Source organism: Pantherophis guttatus, chromosome 5 (genome assembly GCF_059756535.1).
Source record: "Pantherophis guttatus breed Tessera chromosome 5, ASM5975653v1, whole genome shotgun sequence".
Lineage (NCBI taxonomy): Eukaryota > Metazoa > Chordata > Lepidosauria > Squamata > Colubridae > Pantherophis > Pantherophis guttatus.
The window spans coordinates 75,265,554-75,285,458 of record NC_142067.1 but is presented as its reverse complement, the minus strand read 5'-3'; the positions used below and the strand labels follow the sequence as shown (position 1 = coordinate 75,285,458).

At 39.4% G+C, this 19,905-nt stretch overlaps 1 protein-coding gene across 1 annotated transcript in view; it reads right to left on the bottom strand.

The window, feature by feature from the left end:
* Nucleotides 1-2,269: 2,269 nt before the first annotated feature.
* Nucleotides 2,270-19,905, bottom strand: part of ACOT9 (acyl-CoA thioesterase 9) — a 76,147-nt gene continuing 58,511 nt past the window's right edge. The window contains exons 13-16 of the mRNA XM_034433185.3: nucleotides 14,752-14,837; nucleotides 10,933-11,020; nucleotides 7,734-7,884; nucleotides 2,270-6,770 (exon numbers count right to left, since the gene is read on the bottom strand). Coding sequence (XP_034289076.1) covers nucleotides 6,706-6,770; nucleotides 7,734-7,884; nucleotides 10,933-11,020; nucleotides 14,752-14,837 — 390 coding nt within the window. The 3' untranslated portion in view covers nucleotides 2,270-6,705. The remainder of the gene's footprint in view (nucleotides 6,771-7,733; nucleotides 7,885-10,932; nucleotides 11,021-14,751; nucleotides 14,838-19,905) is intronic.

Genomic DNA, 19,905 nt, shown 5'->3' with positions numbered 1-19,905 from the left:
ACTGTATTATTTCGTTAGAGACGGAAAGTTAAGTTTCCACGGCAGAACATCAGAGGGTACTGGAGAGCATCATAGGCACGGTGTGTCTCACTGATTCGTAACAACCTGTTGTCTCTGCTGTGGAGAACAATATCTCTCTTCTCAAAATCATGGCCAACAATGAGAACAGCTACTTCTGTAGTTGGGGCATTGAAACAACCTCGGTGCTCTCCAGAAGGCTTCCTATCAGCGTTAATTACCACTTGGAAGTCCTAGTGGCCCTTAGGAACAGAATCAACAGCAGCCTTAAGTTCCAGAATATACTTGTTCTGTTCACGCAGCAATTTCTGCAGTTGGCTAACCAGTTCTGGATTAACGCCCGGGTAGTTTCCACAACAGATGTCCCTCTCATTGTCATCATCACCAACAAAGTATATCTGGAGAAATGAAGGCTGCTGCTGAGGCCCCGCTATGATACTCCCTATCCTGTGGTAGACCTGCCCCTGCACTTTGAATGTTGGCATAAAATTTCCCTCCTTCTCCTCTCTGGCTCCAAAAGACATCATTTGGAAGCATCCATTGTACTTCCAGGCAGCAGAAAGAAAGTGCTGTGCCATTGGATGCTGGTGGGTGAGAATGCCGTATAAGGGTTCAGGATAGGGCTCAAGGGGAGGGAGCTGGACTTTACCGCCACTGCAGCACATCCCAGGAGTCTCATCACTTCAGGCACGGCACCAGGAACAGGGTAATCAAAGCCCGAGATCAACAACCTTTTCCCTGAAGTAATCAATGTGAGGTTCATATTTAAAACCGGAGGGGGCGGGACCAGACAAATACTTATTAGTCCAAGGCATTGATCTGATTTGTGATATCTTTTCATTGTATTTAGCTGTAGCTGCCTGATTAACGTAGGGGTTATTACATACATACTTTTTTATAGCCTCTCTATTGACTTTGGGATGATTTTGATGATACTTTTTTGCAACTTCCCTTACTTGTGTTTTCCTAATCGCATCTGTAAATCTTTTCCTGCATTTTCCCCTCTTTTCCCTTTAACTGGTGTTACAGTAGAAGGAACAGATTCATCTGAACTGAGGAGGTCAGTGTAAGAAGTGATTTGGGGCTGGGACACTATGCAGGAGAAATTTGGTTCACAATCTGTTGGCTCAGTGGTGGTCGGTGATTGAAACTCATGAAACTCTCTCCTGCTGCTTTGAGTTTGGAAGCAGTTCCATAGGTGGAAGACGTAGACATTTTGATGAAGTTGTGACGTTTAGTACAGTAAGGAGCCCCAGACCGCTTCTGAGTGAAGGAGTGGAACGTGTGTCAGTTTTAACTGAGGAACAGAATGTGAGGCAATTGGCAATTGGAACAGAGTTCTTTTCAATTGGGGAGGGGGAGTAGAACATCTAACTCCTTAGCATCAGAGTGTGTGAATATAATACTGTATATGAAATACTAATGATCTGATGGTCATTTCAAAAAATCCTTTCTTAGCAAGCACCTAGAAGCCAAGAGGAACATATGTGCCAAATTTCAATTTTGTAGGCTTTACAGTTCTGGAGATTTCATGATGAGTGAGTGGTATTTGGCTTTTATATATATAGACTAGCTGAATACCTGTGCTCTGCTACGAAACTATGTGATCGGGCTTGATAAATTGACACAGCTTGAAAATTAATGAGTAGTTATGATCGGCCTCTCCTATCCCCCTTCTCTCCCTCAGGCTTGCCCCACAGAAACATCTCCTATCCTATCCCCTTCTCTCCCTCAGCCTTGCCCCACAGAAGCCTATCCTATCCTATCCCCTTCTCTCCCTCAGGCGTGCCCCACAGAAGCCTCCCCTATCATATCCCCTTCTCTCCCTCAGCCTTGCCCCACAGAAGCGTCCCCTATCCTATCCCCTTCTCTCCCTCAATCTTGTCCCATAAAGCCTTTCCTATCCTATCCCTTGCTTGCTGCTGTGAAAGTAAAACTGAAACTGAAACTCCTCTCCTCTGCTTGTGTTTTGCATTTGAAACAGATTTATTTTCAGGTGGAGAGGGGGAGTACAACTCCTTAGCATCAGAGCATGTTAATAATAATATAAGAAATACTAATGCTCTGATGTTCATTTCAAAAAATCTTTTCTTAGTGACCACCTAGAAGCCAAGAGGAACATACGTGGCAAATTTCAAGTTTGTAGGCTTTACTGTTCTGGAGATTTTGTGATGATGCGTGAATGGTATTTCACTTTTATATATATAGAGAGAGAGATTATGAAGAGACAGAATATTCAATAGCAGTGTTCCAATGTGCAAGATCAGTTTTATTTTCTCAACCATGGTTTCTGAAAGCAAGCTTTAACTAGAAAGTCCTGATGAAAAAACTTGTAATAAAAGCAAATATCATAAGAAATATCAGGTTATTGCATATTGCATATTGCAAGGAAATGCTTCTAAAGAAACCAAGTATATTAGAGAACCTGAAGGAGCAGTTATTTCCTGTGAGTAATAAACCACCACATAAATTACACAGATGTAACTGTCTGCAGTAAGATTGCTGTCCTTTTATTTATGATCAGTTCTGTCTCTGACACTTTCACTTAAGAGTAATCTCTTGATTCCAGCTTCTAAAAAGCTACCCCAACTAAATAGTTTTACAGAGATTTTGGAGAATAACATAGTGGATCCCATATAGTGGATCATTATATTTGATAAGCCACATGCTTACCAAAATCTTCACAGTGGTTTTTAGAAAAGAATTGATACTTGAAAATTTCCATAGTTGTGGCCAACATTATTTTGAACTTAGCATAAATACTTTTTATGATTGTGCAATCAAAAAGCATTTTTCATGACCTTAAAATCCAAACTAAAAAATAGACAGAATATGGTTTCTAAATTATATTAATTCCTAGCTATCTAAATTTTTAAATATCAAAGCTAACATCTTGGACCTTTTCATAACAGATAATTTTCAGTCTGCCATTGATTTATTTTTATTAGTATTATTATTATCTCATATAGTCAAGAAATGGATCACTGTATTCTGCATTAATTGGAGCTTTCAACTCATGACAAAGACACAGCATTGTACTGAGCCTGAGGTTATGGCATAGATTGATCAGTATACTTGATTCAGACAAAAGATATTACAGTCATGTCATAAGATCCACTAATTAACATGTTTTGTTTTTAGATATAAATCAGAATCTTTTCTAAAAATTATTCAAGGAAACATGCAACTCTAAGAAGCAAAATTAACAAACATTGTCTCACTTGGATTTAGCAGTTCATTCATACTAAGCATTATATTAATGACAGGAGAACTATCCTGAAGTAGAAGAAAATAGAAATTGCGAACATAGAGGGCTATTTGTACAGGAACATGGAAACAAAATGTTTCAAAATAAATACCTGCACATCTCTAACTACTGAAAATTCAGTGATGCTTGATGTGATCTCAGAGCAAAGTGGCATTCAGGCCTCTTGCCAATATTGTTCAGGTGAAAAGCTGAACTAAGTGCCCCTATTTAATTCTGTTTAAATAATTGCAATTCAAATATCTGCATAAAGTTTTATTAAATAGTCATTTTACTCTATGTAGGTAAACTTAAGTATAAAAAGATTATTTCAGAACCTGGAAAGTATCAATAACTCAGATTTGATAATTCAGAGTCCTTATAAACTACAACATTACTATGATGTATATAAAAGGTCATGATATTCTCACAGTCTGAACAAGATTCATGAGACATTTATTTATTAATCCAAAAATATTCCTATGACAGCAGGAATTAGTCATAGTTTATTATGATGGCAGCACTATTTTCAGTTTCTGATTTGTCCCAGATTTTACCTTATGTAAAATCAGCACTGTTAGGAAATGGTTATTGCCTAATTGGTTGGCCAGGAAATATATAAGCCAACATTGTATGTTTGTATTATGTGAATGTATTAAGTAGCTTTAAGAACTGTGCTGAGTCATTCTGCATCCTGATTGGCTGAGCTCTGTAGCCAATGTATTTAAGGAGAGTTAAATTATGGTTAGTGTGGACACTACACCATTTTTACCTGCTGCTACGCTGTAACTCTTTTTGATCTCTATATGGTCAATTGATTGATCATGATTATTTATTTACTGCTTTCTGATATTTATTGAACTGTTTTTATATTGTTCCTGATTGTTCCTTGTATTTTTCTACAAACTGGTAAGAAGATTTTATATCCCTGGATTGATCTTATATTGCACTTTATATGGCTAAGACTTGGATTGTTAAAGGACTATGATTTTGATTTTCCCTAAAAGTAAAATACTATAAAACCCAGTTTGTCTGTATGTTATTCACAATTACTCTCTAAACATTTCCGTGCGTAAAACTCTAACGGTACTCTGCTTTATAAACCACAACTTCGGGTGTAACTCAACAATATCCTTATCAAGCACTTTACATAAGGATCGCATCTTATTATCAATACCAGGACAAGACAGGAGGTTTGTACAAATAAAAGGAACCAGCCTTGGCAAAATTTTCTAATGTGTTTCCCGAAAATAAGACTGGGTCTTATTTTCTTTTGGGCCCCAAAATTAGTACTGAGGCTTATTTTGGGGAGATGCTGAGGCAGGGGGTGGAGCAGGATGGGGCTGGCACCATACCGCAGGCCCCGCATGTTCACCGCCTGCTGTGTGAAAAAGACAAAATGAAAGACAAAGCAGGCAGGGTGTGGGAAAAGGTCCATCCAGGAAAAAGAAAACAGAAAGGCACAAAGAGTCAGGCAAAAAGTCATACCCTTCATGCCCGCCGGGTCACTTCACTTTTCCAGAGAGAAGCCAAAGTTTCGATCCTGCTTCTGGGGTGGAGCGCAGAGTGGGCCACACAGACAGCCTGCCCTGAGGAGCACGGGCTGGAAAGCAAGTTGCAAGGGCTCCAGGCACTAAAACGGGGCCGTCTCTCTTCAGCAGCTGCAGGCCCACAGAAGGGCAAGGCTGACATTGGTACTGAAATGCAGTGGCAGAGGTGCTGGCCTCCAGAGCTGCAGGCCTCCAGAGCTGCTTCCATTGAAATGGCAAATGGGGACCAGGCAGCGTGAAGTGGTGCCACAGGACCAAAGCAGAAGGTGAAGGAGGAGGCAGCAGCTGCTGCCAGACACTGACCTGCGGGGTGGGGCAGGGGCAGTGGGGACAAGAAAACCGCTCCAGCAGCAGATGTGGCTGATGCACAGCAGTGGTGGAGGCCTTTTGCCGTCACTTTCCCCTGGAAACAGCAGAGTAAGGGGACCGAGCTTCTCCCACCCATCCTCCATAACAGGGGTGTCAAACTCAAGGCCCATGGGCTGAATCCGACCCATGAGGTGCTTAGATCTGGCCACATTAGGGCCTCTGTAGTGAAAACAGAGCCCAGGCGGGCTATGCACAGCCTCCCTGAGCTCTGTTTTTGCTGGCAGAGGGCTGCAGGAGGCCATCACGGGCAAAAACAGGGCCTGGGGGGCCCATGCGCAGCCTCCCTAAGCTCCGTTTTCACTGGCAGAAGACTAGCAAAACAAAAGCAAAGCAAAAGGAGAAATGTTTCCCCTTCTGCATTTGAGCATCCAAGAAGGAACAGAAAATGAGAAGAGGAAAGACAACAAAAAAGGAAGAAAGATGGGAAGTGAGCAAGGAAGGAAAAGGAAAGAGGTGAAGGAAGAAGGAAGGAAGGAAGGAAGGAAGGAAGGAAGGAAGGAAGGAAGGAAGGAAGGAAGGAAGGAAGGAAGGTTGGTTGGTTATGAGAGGGAGGGAGGGTCTGGGGAAGTCCTGCCTTAGCACTTGGCCACGAGTGGTGCCCCTGACACAAGCGATGCCAAGCTGACCATGCCCACCCTCGCCACACCCATCCTGGCCCCCACACATACCTGAAGTCAAACACAACCCTGATGCAGCTCTCAATAAAATCGAGTTTGACACCTGTGCTCCATAGCATGGCATCCGGCTCGGGAAGGGAGTGAAAGAGAAGAGGCAGGCAGCCAGGTCATTCAATGGGCAGAGGGAGGTTCCAGTGGCCTGGCTGTGGGGGCCTTGAGGTACATGAGACCAGAGCGAATGTGGAAGCTCCCCCTGCCACTTGCCTCATCTCACCTTACCTCGTGGCGGTACCAGATGCCCTCCTGCCCCGTTGTGACCGTGAGCAACCAGATGGTGGGACAGAGTGGGTGGGGTCTTAACTAGAGCTTATTTTTAGGGGGGGTCTTATTATTGGGGAAACCGGTGATTTAAAAAAACTTTAAAAACAACTACCAATCAGCACAATGAGATTTTTTATGGATCTAAAGGGAAAGGGGAGAAATGTCTTAATTGGCCCAATGTAGTGTCCCCACTATACGTTGCATGAATTTAAATAACATACAAGTTTTTAAAAGTATGAAAGATATTCAGGAGCATTATTCTATACTATTTTCTATACGTCCTACTCAAAAGTAACTTTTTTTCTTTTTCTACTGATTATTTATTTACACAATATTTTGCCCATCCCAATCATAACTGGACGCTCAGCAAAATATTCTATATTTGTTTCATGCTTAAACATATGAAGAATATATGCAATGAGAACATTAAAATATTTGTATAAATCGCAACAAAAATACTAGGATAGAAATATAAAAACTTTATAATATTTCTGTACTGCTTTTGGAGTAAAAATGCTTTTCTGTTCTTTCTGATAACCACTCTGAAGTTTTCAAGGCCATCCAAAGCTATAATTCTGTGCTGATCCTATGTTGTGTTTTCTTTCATAACTGAATCAAAGTGCCTTTTTCCATCCAAATACAACATAGATTCTGAAAGAAAAGCACAAATGTCAAGTTTCATAATCAGTTGGATGCTCAAGGCTTTTTTATTTTTCACAATTTTCTTTAAATATTAATTTTCTTAATTTTTTAAGCCTGCTCTTTCCAGATAGATAAAACAAGTGTTTCTATGTTAATAATAATAATAATAATAATAATAATAATAATAATAATAATAATAATAATAATAATAATAATAATAATAATAATAATAATTTATTTCTATACCGCCCTTCTCCCGAAGGACTCAGGGCGGTGTACAGCCTATTTAAAAACACAAAACAAAACAACTAAAAATTTAAAATCATTAAATAGATTAGGCTCAAATTAAAATCCCAGAAATTTAAAATACCCCAATTTAAAATTATTATGTTGATAGCCCGGCCTGGCGGAACAACAGGGTCTTCAGTGCGCAGCGAAACACCCGGAGGTCGGAGATCTTACGTATTTCCGGGGGCAGTTCATTCCACAGGGCTGGGGCTCCCACAGAGAAGGCCCTCCCACTGGGTGTTGCCAGCCGACATAACTTGGCCGATGGCACCCTGAGGAGACCCTCCCTGTGGGAGCGGACTGGTCGGTGGGAGGCTATTGGTGGCAGAAGTCGGTCTATGCCATGGAGCGCTTTAAAGGTGGTAACCAACACCTTGAATCGCACCTGGAAGACCACTGGGAGCCACAAGAATGCTTAATTAGTTCTTTAATTTAAAATAATTTGTTTAATACAAATTGAAGAAACTGAAGATCAATGCTAATAGAGGACATGACAGATAAAATACTGAAAGTAATCTGAAAACTGATGGCATAGATTAGTATATTATAGCACCAGATAAATGAAGCTATGAGGGAGAAAAAAACAAGCAGGCTCATATTTCTAAAGGTCACTACTTTTAAATTAATTCATTATAAATTATTTTTTTATTACATAGACAGTGAGACATTGAAATGATTACTCACCACCATATGTCTTGGGAACAACATCTGGTATTTCCTTCTCTATCACAAATGTGAAATGGAAGACATTGGTTGTGTGGTGTACCCTGGTGTCTGGATCATAAACTTCACTATGCACCCGAACCTGGATATTATTTTTTTCAGTATAACAAACCTTTAAAAATTAAAAATTAGGGTCAACTAGGTATTCGGTATAGAATTTCGAAAACGAATAAAGTATGCATGACATTTTATTACAGGTAGTCTTCATCTACAACAATTTGTTCAGCAATAGTTCAAAGTTACAAGGATTGTTTACAACTGGTCGTTGAAGTTCCAGCCATCCCAGCACCCCACTGGTCATGTGATCACAATCTGGACACTTGGCAACTAGTTCACACTTCCAACTGATTCCCAAACTCCTTGCTATTACACCATCTGCAACCAAGGTGCTTTTTCAAGAGGCAACTGAACTTTCTGGTTTTTCTTTGAAGAGGTTTCATTTCTCATCCAAGAAGCTTCTTCAGCTTTGAGTCGATGGTGGGGAATGAGAACAATCAACCAATGGAACAGCTTGCCTTCAGAAGTTGTGGGAGCTTCATCACTGGAAGCTTTCAAGAAGAGACTGGACTGCCATTTGTCAGAAATGGTGTAGGATCTCCTGCTTGAGCAGGGGGTTGGACTAGAAGGCCTACAAGATCCCTTCCAACTCTGTTAATCTGTTAATCTGAATGGAAGGATTTGTACTCCATGCAGACAGCTGGTCATTTGCATTCTTTTATTTAGAGAGTAGTTAAAGCCTGGAGGTTTATCTGTGTCATTAGGATCACCTGAATGGTGCAAATGGGTGTGGAGCCTTCTTGGAACTGTTGGAAGGACTGTGTTGTAAACTGGAGATAGATGATGAGAGAGGGCTGTTCAATTTTGATACAGATGGCCTCTTTGACTCCTCTTTCCTCTCTGTCCAAAATGTGGATTTTGCTGTCTTCAAAAGCGTGGCCTTTGTTTTTTAAATGCAGATGGACTGCTGAATCTAGTCCTAATAGGTTTGTTCTCCCATGTTGTGTCATGTGTTTATGAAGTGGTTGTCTTGTTTCCCCAATGTACAGATCTGCACATGGCTTGCTGCATATACCACATTGCTCAGTTTGTATCTGAGTGTTTTATCCTTGGGGTGGACAAGCTTCTGCCTTAGTTTATTCTTGGGTTTGAAGTGTGCACATATGTTGTGTTGGCTGAAGATCCTCCTTAGCTTTTCTGATATGCCTGCAACATTTGGAATGACGTTGCCTTGTTTATTGTTCTCTTCACTGGCTTTTATAGAGGAGCTCCTGTAGGGTCTTTTGGTGAAGGCCCACTTGGGATAGCCACACATTCTAATCTAAGGGCTTCCTTGATGTGTTTTAGTTCTTTTAGTGAAATGTCTTCAAAGAAAAACCAGGAAGTCCAGTTGCCTCTTGAAAAAGCACTTTTGGGACTACTGTGACCTGGATGACTGAGAATCTCCATAGACACCATCTGCAACCTTCCCTATTGGCTTCCCCAGAAAGTCAATGGAGAAGACATCAGGGAAGGTTGCAAGTTAGTGGGGAATTCTTCCCCACCCTTGTACTCTCTGCCAGCACCTCTGTGCTTGCATTGTGCCAGCCATTTGCACAACCCTGTACCAGTGGTGAAATCTAAAAATTTTCACTACCGGTTCTGTGGGCATGGCTTGGGGAGGGGGGTTTCCTGTGACTGAATAGGTGTGGCCAACATGACATCACTCACAGCCATGCCCACTCAGTCACATGACCCCCACCACCAAGCCACGCCTACAGAACCCGGTAGGAAAAAAAATATTTCTATTCTGCCTATTTTCCCCTGTCCCAAGATGCCTGCAGCCACAGCCTCTTTTTTTTGGTGCACCTGGAGGCGCTTGTGCCGAAAGATACAGTGGCTGCAGGCTTCTTGTAGCAAAAGTTACCGAGCCGTTCCACTTCTTAAATGTGCCGCAGCAATCGCTTCCCTGTTCCATGCACTGGCCACGCATGAGTACGTTACCTGCTGCCACTGATGAATGATGAATGAATAAATAAATGGTGTGTGCATGCGCAGCTGGCACATGGAACAGGGTGGTGATGGCAGTGGCGCATTTAAGAAGGGGAGCAGATCTGGTTACTTTCACTACAAGAAGCCTGCAGCCTGTGCGTCTTTCGGCACAAGAAGCGCCTCCAAGCGCACTGAAAAAAGAGGCTGGTACTGCAGCCATCTCGCAACAAGGGAGGCGAGATGTGGATTGGCAGGGAGCCCAGCAGCAACGGCTCAGCCCTGGCTTGCCTTCCCTGGCAGCCAGCCGCAGGAGGAAGGTAAGGACGCATCATGTGACGAAGGGAGAGTGGGCGGCGAGCGGGCAGCAGCTCCGGGGCAAGGCCAGAGCCAGGGAATGATGCATTCCCTGACCCAGTTGAGGCGGATGGCGAGCAGGAAGTGGCTCCGGGTCCTCGGGGAATCACATGTCCCTGGGCCCCGCCCCTGACCCAAGGCGAAGAGCAAGTGGGCAACATGCATTGCTTACCTTTGGTCAGCTGAGCAGGTAGGCAACTGGCGAGGTGAGTAGCTGGGCCATGTGGTGAAGGGAACTTATATAGGGCAGGAGTGGGTGGGTGGGCTGAGCAGACAGAAGCGCCGAGCAGCCGAAAGCAGTGAGCGAGCCGGAAGGGACGAGCGAGCCAGAAGAGGTGAGAGGGCAGGCATGGGCGGGGCCACCAGGGATGATTGCTACCGGTTCGGTGAACCGATGCCAATCGTCCCTACCAATTCGCCCGAACCAGTCTGAACCAGTAGGATTTCACCCCTGCCCTGTACCCTCATACACCCTCTCCCCCTTGCTCCCTCCCCAACGCCCCCCAGTCATTTACCTGTCAGCTAGCTTGAGATTTGCAATTTCCTGCTGGCTTCCCCATTGACTTTGGTTATGGGAAGCCAGCAAGAAGTTGCCTTACCTAACAATCATGTGCAGGTTAATTAACGACAGCAACCATGATTGCAAAGATTGCTAGCTAAGCAATCACGCTTTACAGCTACATCACTTAGCGATGGAAATTTCAGTCCCAATTTCCATTTTAAGTCAAGGATTTCCCGTATTTAAAGATCAGTATTTATCCAACTTCTTAATGTTCAAAGGTGGAGTAATCCAAACACTTTAAATTAGTTTCATCTATTAATATGTTTAATTTATTACCTGGGAAGAAAGTAATAGTAAGGATCCAATTTCAACAGGTTTTTGAAACATAATATCATCTACAGCTACCACATAAGGTCTGGAGTTTCTGGTGTTTGAAAAAAATACTGTAATTATGCATATTTACACATACATATACTTTTAAAAGATGGACATGGATTGTTTTATATTTGAAATTATATTCCATGTTAGAAACTTATTATGATCCTGACATTTGTTAATAAATGATATAAAATATTAGTTTATAAAATAGACATTTAATTATGCATATTTTCCAAATTCATTGGACTACAGATTCTCAGGTATACATGACAATCCAGTAAAAGAATATTAAGGAATTCTCTTGATTACCGCTCAAATTCATAACTGCTTATTGTAGTATAGTATACACACATTAGCAAGTATAAAGACTTTATTATTTCACTAAGCTAAAATCAGCTTAAACATCTAAGGAGCTGATTTTACAATTCATAAGCTATTACTAGAAGATAATTACAAGTAAAAATAACAACTGACCCAATATGTTATTTAAGAACAAGGTGAACTATTATGTGGAATTCCATAGCCATTCAAATATAACATGATTTTCAAATAAAAAAATTATTTGATTTATACTGCACTTGTTTTCCTTTCCACCAGTGCCAAGAGCATACATCCCTACATTTGAATATAAAAATACATAACTGGTAACATCAGATATGATCTTAATAATTTTCTTTGTAAGTGAAGCTTGATCAAGTGCTAAAGGGTACACCTAAAAAAGAATGCCTCCAGGAAGCACAAGATCTTTGCAACTTTGTAAGATAACATAGACTCAAACTTTTCATCAACATAATCTACTTGCAGATAATTTGCAGATAATCTACTAATTATCTGCAAATTATCCTTTCTCCTGTCTTTTCTCTACTGCAGCTCTCTATAGCTAGCAGTAAACTCTTAAACTTTTCCCTCTGTTTCTCTGGACTGGTGATACCTATGCGCTCCATGGCATAGGACCTGGATATCTTCGAGACCGTCTGCTGCTACCAATGGCCTCCCACCGACCTGTGCGCTCCCACAGAGAGGGCCTCCTCAGGGTGCCATCGGCCAAGCAATGTAGACTGGTGGCCCCCAGGGGGAGGGCCTTTTCTGTGGGGGCACCTGCCCTCTGGAATCAGCTGCCCCCAGAGATAACGAAGAATCCAAGACCTCGGTGCCTTCCACCATGTCCTTAAGACCTTTCTTTTTCAGCAAGCCGGGCTGGCTTAACACTTTTTAAAATGTTTTTAATAGGTTTGTTATTGTTTTTTTAACTATGGGGCCAAACGTATATATATCTTTTTAACTGTATTTAATGTTTGTATTTATGTTTTTACTTTGGTTGTGCACCGCCCTGAGTCCTTCGGGAGAAGGGCGGTATATAAATCTGATAATAAAAATAAATAAATACCTATTCCTTACATACTGTCTAGTAACATATCAATAGCTATTGAGTTGACTTCATTGCAATGCTGCTTCTTTATTTATTAAATAAATATTGTTTCTTACAACTGCCACAATCTTGAATTGGTAATATTGACTGCTCTGAGAACCCAATACAGGTAGTTTTCGACTTACAACCATTCATTTAATGATCATTCGAAGTTACAACAGCACTGAAAAAAGTGATTTATGTCTGTTTTTCACTTAATCATTGCAGCATCCCCATGGTCATGTGATCAAAATTTGGACACTTGGCAACTAGCATATATTTATGACAGTTGCAGTATCCCAGAGCCATGTGATCACCTTTTGCAACCTTCTGACAAGCAAAGTCAGTGGGGAATCCAGATTCACTTAACAACCATGTTATTGAATTAACAACTGCAGTGATTCACTTAACAACTGTGGCAAGAAAATGGGGCAAAATTCACAACAGTCTTGCTTAGCAATGGAAATCTTGGACTCAATTGTGATCATAAATCAAGGATTATCTTGTATCCTGCTCAGAATGAGATGGAAAGAATTGATGTTGTCATCTCAGCAAACTGATTTCTGCCACACAGGGTTAACAGATGAATAAAATCTCAATTCCTGCATTTTTAAGTTACATCCATATTCACTGTCATCTGACACAGGATTCCATTAGTACTGATAAATTAGTCTTAACTGTACTGGGCCAACCTAAAATATGTGAAAATATTATATCAGGCAATACAGTTACAATTGTATAATCACATAGTGACTTAAAAATAAGTGGTTTTTGTGAAAATGAAAAGAAAATGGTATGGTAGTTAATATAATTTAATATAGTGTTATTGATTTATTTTCCTATGCATCTGCTCAAAAACAGTAACTGTGAGAGGGGCTTGGAATCCAAGTGGATGATCATTTAAATATGAGCCAGCAGTGCGCGGCAGCAGCCAAAAAAAGCTAACACAATCCTTGGTTGTATAAACAGAGACATAGAATTGAAATCATATGAAGTATTAGTACTGTTTTATAAAGCCTTTGTAAGGCCACACCCGGAATATTGCATCAAGTTTTGATCACCACATTACAAAAAAGATGTTGAGACTTTGGAAAAAGTACAAAGAATACCAACTAAGATGATTAAAGGCCTGGCGACTAAAACATGAAGAATGGTTGCAGGATTTGGGTTTGGCTAGTCCAGAGAAAAGAAGGACTAGGGGGGGATATAATAGCGGTATTCCAATATTTGAGAGGTTGCCACAAGGAGGAGGGGGTCAACTGATTTTCCAAAGCACCAGAGGGCAGGACAAGAAATGATGGAAACTAATCAAGGAGAGAAGTAACCTGGAATTATGGAGAAACTTCCTAACAGTGAGGACCAGTGGAACAGCTTGCCATCAGAAGTTGTGAGTGCTACATCACTGGAGGTTTTTAAGAAGAGACTGGACAGTCACTTGTCTGAAATGGTATATGGTCTCCTACTTGGCTTAGAAGACTTCCAAGGTCTTTTCCAGTTCCAATCTTCCAAAAATCTTTCCATAGCTGCTATTTTTGCTAGTCATCCCTCTTTTCAGCATCTTCCCACCAACTTGCCTATCCCAATGGCTTCAGCATTTTCCCATACCTGCCATTGATATGCTTAGTGACCCTCTCCCCAATCTTCACAGCATCTTCCTGCCAGCCTGCTCCCTTATTTTCTATTGTATGCTTATACATATAGTCCTCGACTTACAACAGTTCATTTAGTGATGGTTCAGAGTTACAACAGGACTGAAAAAATTGACATTTGACCATTTTGACACAACCATTGCAGCATCCCCATTTGATCACATGATCAAAATTCCGACAACTTGGCAACTGACTCAATGATGGTTGCAATGTCCCAGGATCATATGATCACCTTTTGTGACCTTCTAACAAGCAAAGTCAATGGGGAAGCCAGATTCACTTAACAATTGTGTTACTAATTTAACAACTGCAATAATTCACTTAATAACTGTGCAAGAAAGATAATAAAATGGGACAAAACTCACTTAACAAATGTCTCGCTTAACAAAAGAAATTTTGGGCTCAATTGTGGTCATAACTCGAGGACAACTTGTAACATTTTAAACAATGTACATTTTTAGTCAATTCAGTTCAGTTTCAGAATGAGAAAAGATGAGACTTGACTTAGAAAAATATTTAATAACTAGTTTACGCTGATTTAAAGTGCATTATGCTTCTTGCTCAGATTGTGCAAAGTGACCAAGAAAGGGAAGAAGAGAACCCTTTAGGCATCCCAAAAGCCTGGGAAGGGATGCTAGATGGGAAAGGAGATTGACATCACCCTTCCCTGGCAATGTTATATTTCAAGTGAGAGGAAGAGAGACATAGCCTAATACTTACCCATAGCTGTAGGCAGTAGCCCATCCAAGTTCATATGCTTTTCTCATGAGAAAGCCTCCAAAGATTCTGTTGAAAATGTTACGTTCCTATATTCACAAATATCCATAGGAGGAATGAATTTTAAGCATTTACACAAATTACTAAAGACAGGGGTTATCAAACCCTCTACTGTAGTACAGTTACTCCCTAAAATGATAAATAGATTTCTTAATGATTTCATTGGGATTAGAGTTGGGCAAGAAATAAATATACCACTTACTTTTAATAATGAAAAATTATGTATCAAAGGGATTTTTAAACTTTATAAAACTGCAATTGCCCATAGGGTGCAGTTAAAGCCCAGAGAAGACTGACAGAATTCCCAATCTCTTTGTGCAAATAGATTTAAGTTTTTTTTTTTAAAAAGTGACACCCTCCATCACAGCTATTACCCCCCAACACACACACACACAGAATTCCAAGACAGAGTTTGAAAAACCCTGACAGTGTACACCTGCATGCATACATCCTCAGCTTTTTAAAATTAAGAGCAATTTGTATTATTAGAATATTCCATTAAAAAAATTCAAAGTGCAGAATCATGGAAATCTGAAAACATAGAACCACAATAACCTAGTCAGTTGTATATTATAAAACAAGATGAAATAAACAAGGATTTATTCTATCTATTAACTTAAATGCTACTTTTGCTCTAGAAGAATTACATACTTGCTATTACTCTGTACAGAACGCCAAAATCAGCAGACACAAAACATATAATAACAAGCTAGAAGCTATTTAGTCAAGTTTCCAGAAAGTTCTGCTAAAACCAATGTGGACGCATATGAACTACGTAATTATGTTCTGGAAGAGAAAAGAATCACTGATAAGTTTCATAGAGCTATCTTTGCATGATTCCCAGTAACTGTGCCTGATTCAGGTGCTTTTTTTTTTCTTTTGCTAATAAGTTATTGCTCAATAACCAGTTTGGTATAGTGGTTAAAGCATCCAGTTAAAAACTGGGTGACTGTGAATTCTAGTCCTGTTTTAGGTGTGAAGCCTGCTGGGTGACCTTGGGCCAGTCACTCTCAGCCCTGGGAATGGCAAACTATTTCCAAGAAGCCTTGCCAAGAAAACTGCAGGGTCTTGTCCACGCAGTCACCAAGAATCTAATCTAACTTAAAGGCACACACAGAAAAGCTATTGCTTAACAATGCTACTTGCTCCAAATAAGTTGCAGTATACAGGAAGTGATGCATATAATGTATGTAATTATGTGTGAGAAAGGGAAACTCAAAACAGGTTATGGAGAATAGATTGGCAGATGAAACTGCATAAGAAGCTGCACGAATGGGGGAGGAAAAGTGGTTGAAGGGTTTCATTCCTATTCTGGAATGTGATGTAAAACCTGTCAGGGGATTGATTAATCCCATGTTTGGCTCTGGGACAAATCACCCTGGTTTAATTAGAGGATGGATCGAGGCTTCCTCCAAGTTGCAATATTCTGAAAAGAAACGCGAAGAAAAGTTCTCTAATAAAACTCATTTATTTGTTATAAAGAAAATAAAATACCTCACTAACTAAGAAAAATAATTGCTACATTTTGAAATACTTCGGGCTGGCTGCTTTTTCACAGCAACCAGCACCCCCGTGGCATGAGAACAAAGGGAAGAGTGTGTGAAGGAATGTGAAAGAATGCGGAAGCACGTAGCTTACTGATAACAATTCTTGGCAAGGTACGGAAAGTCAGACAGTCCAGAAATGATTAGCTCAGCTGGTAAATAAAAGAATGCAGTGACAAAACCTGACTTCACAGATGATGAAGAGACATAGATGAGAGACAAGAGTGCGGAAAAGATAGATGGAAAATGGATTGATTATCGCAATTTTGTAGATTGTACTATTCTTTTCTTATCAATACTAGGGTCTAACACTCCGTTCCAGTCTCCCATCAGTATACATGAATTATAATCCCAATGTAATAATTTTGTATGTATCAACTTATAAAATTTCTCTTGCTGTTGATTGGGGGCATATATCCCCAATAAGAGTGTTTTCTTTCCTTCTATCATTATCTCAATTGCCAGAAATCTTCCTTGTTGATCTGCCTCCACTAATTTAGCCGTCAAATCTCTTTTCAAGTAAATCACTATTCCATTCTTTTTTTCCGGGGCTGATGCAACAAAATGTGTTCCCAATTTTGTATTTATTAAATATTTTTGGTCAGTTGTCCTTATATGTGTTTCCTGCAGGCATATTATTTCGTTTTTAAATTGTCTCAAATGGTAAAATATTTTCTTCCTTTTTTGTGGTGAATTTAAACCGTTAACATTCCAGGTTAAGAACCTAGAAGCCATCTTCAGAATCTCGAAGCTTGGCGAGAACCGCTTGATAATCCTCTTGGAATTTTCTTTTAGGTCTCGCCCCTCCCACAGCTTCTACACCAGCATTCACTTCTTGTAATAAAGCCTGCTCTTGTAACTTTTTTTTGATATGATGGAGGATATGGAATTAAGAGACATCTGGCGTGAAAGGAATTATAGAGAACAAGATTTTACATTTTTTTCAGATAGACATCAATCTTTTTCAAGAATTGATTTTATATTAATTACAAATGATTTTTTTTCCAGGGTAAAGAAGATAAAGATTTGTCCCAGAATTTTAACTGATCACAGCCCAGTTTGGATGGAACTGGAGTGTGGGGAAAGAGTTAGGAGATCTTGGCGGTTAAATGAAAACCTTTTCAGATATGAGAAAAATGTAATAGAATGTAAAAAACTAATGAAGGAATTTTTTGTTTTTAATATGAACAAGGGAACATCTATGGATATGGTATGGGATGCTAGTAAAGCATATATGAGAGGAGTTCTGATAAATATGAATAATGCTTATAGGCGTAAACAAGTGGAGAAAAGGAGGGAATTAGAAGAAGAGATTAAGAAAAAAGAAAGGGTGTTAATTGATAACCCAGGGGATAAGAAAATTAAAGAAGAGATCAGTTTATTACGTGGGCAATTTAATATGATGCTTTCAGACCAAGTGGCAACCAATCTACAATATGCTAAACATAATACTTTTTGTAATGCAAATAAACCAGGTAGATGGTTGGCATACATGCTGAGGAAAAAACAAAAATCTCGTACCATAGAGAAAATAGAGTATAAAGGTAGAGAGCTGCATCACCAAAATATGATTAAAAAGGCATTTTTAGAATTTTATGCAAGATTGTATACTGCAGACAAAATACAAGGTGTAGAGGTAGAGACATATTTGGATAGACAGAATATTCCAATAGTTACAGAGGAACAAAGAGAACGGTTAAACCAATTAATAACAGAGGAGGAGATCCTCTCAACAATTAAACAGTTAAAAACTGGTAAGGCTCCTGGTACGGATGGATTAACAGCTGTGTACTATAAATATTTACAATTGGAGATGGTTTTACCTCTTAAAGAATTATTCAATAGAATTCAGCTGGGTGAAGGGGTACCACCTTCATGGAAAACAGCTTTTATTTCGTTAATTCCAAAAGAAGATCAAGATTTGACACAACCCAAAAATTATAGACCTATATCCTTACTGAATACAGATTATAAAATATTTGCTAAGATATTGGCAAATAGGTTAATGCTAGTAATGCAGAAGACGATTCATGCTGACCAAACTGGTTTTATACAAGGTAGACAAATGAAAAATAATGTAAGACAAATTGTTGACATATTGGAATATTTGGAAAGGAATAACCAAATCCCTGCGGTGCTTATATTTCTGGATGCGGAAAAAGCTTTTGATCGATTAGATTGGCAATTTTTATTGAGAGTGGTCAATAGGATGCAATTTGGGAATTGCTTTATGCAGTCTATAAAAGCAATATATCAGGAACAGACAGCTCAAATAATTATTAATGGCAGTTTGACAGAAACTTTTAAAATTGAAAAAGGCACGAGGCAGGGATGTCCCTTATCGCCATTATTATTTATATTAACTTTGGAGTTGCTGTTAAATAAAATACGTAATGCAGATGGGATAAAGGGAATCAAAGTTAGAGATTATGAATATAAGATACGGGCATTTGCAGATGATTTGGTTATGACCTTAACTCATCCAGTGGAATCAGCAAAGGTTTTGATTGATATAATAAAACAGTATGGTCAAGTATCTGGGTTTAAGATAAACATTGGAAAAACAAAGATGATAGTTAAAAATATGACAGCTAATCAAAAAGAGGAGTTACAAAGGGTAACGGGATGTGAAATAGTTAAAAAAGTCAAGTATTTAGGAGTTTATATTGCATCTTCTAATGGTAAATTGTATAAGTATAATTATGAATTGATATGGCATAAAACACAAGTTGAAATGGATAATTGGAAAAAACTACAATTGTCCTTGTTGGGTAGAATAGCAGTTATAAAAATGAATGTGTTGCCTAGGTTTTTGTTCCTCTTTCAAATGATACCAATACTAAAAAAGGATGCCAACCTGGAAGAGTGGCAGAAAGGTATTAATAAGTTCGTATGGCAAGGTAAGAAACCAAGGATAAAATTGAAAATAATGCAGGACATACGAGAAAGAGGAGGACTGAAAATGCCAAATTTAAAATTGTATTATGAAGCAGCTGTTTTATCAGCAATTAGTGATTGGATTAATTTAACAAATGGAAGGATATTGAATATTGAAGGGCATGATCTGGTCTATGGTTGGCATGCTTATTTAGTGTATGAAAAAAGGGTGGACAGAGCATTTAAGAGTCATATACTGAGAAATGCTTTATTGCGTGTCTGGAAGAAATATCAATATAAGTTAAATGAAAAAATACCTATATGGACAGCACCCAGGCACGCAATAGAGAATACGAGTATAGAATGTAGACAGGATGTAATTACGTATAAAGATATTCTCATTATGGAGGGAGGTATATTAAAATTAAAATCTGTGAATGTGTTGAAAGAGGAGAAAATAATTCAAACATGGTTTCAATATGTACAATTACAAGCCAGATGGAGAAAAGACCAGAAAACTGGTGTTATACAAAGTGATGAAAATTTAATTAAACAAATTAGAGATCAAAGTTCAATGCATATAAAAAGATTGTATAATATACTGATAGAGATGGACTCGGAAACAGAGCTAGTTAAGGACTGTATGATAAAATGGGCGCAGAATTTTGAACAGCCA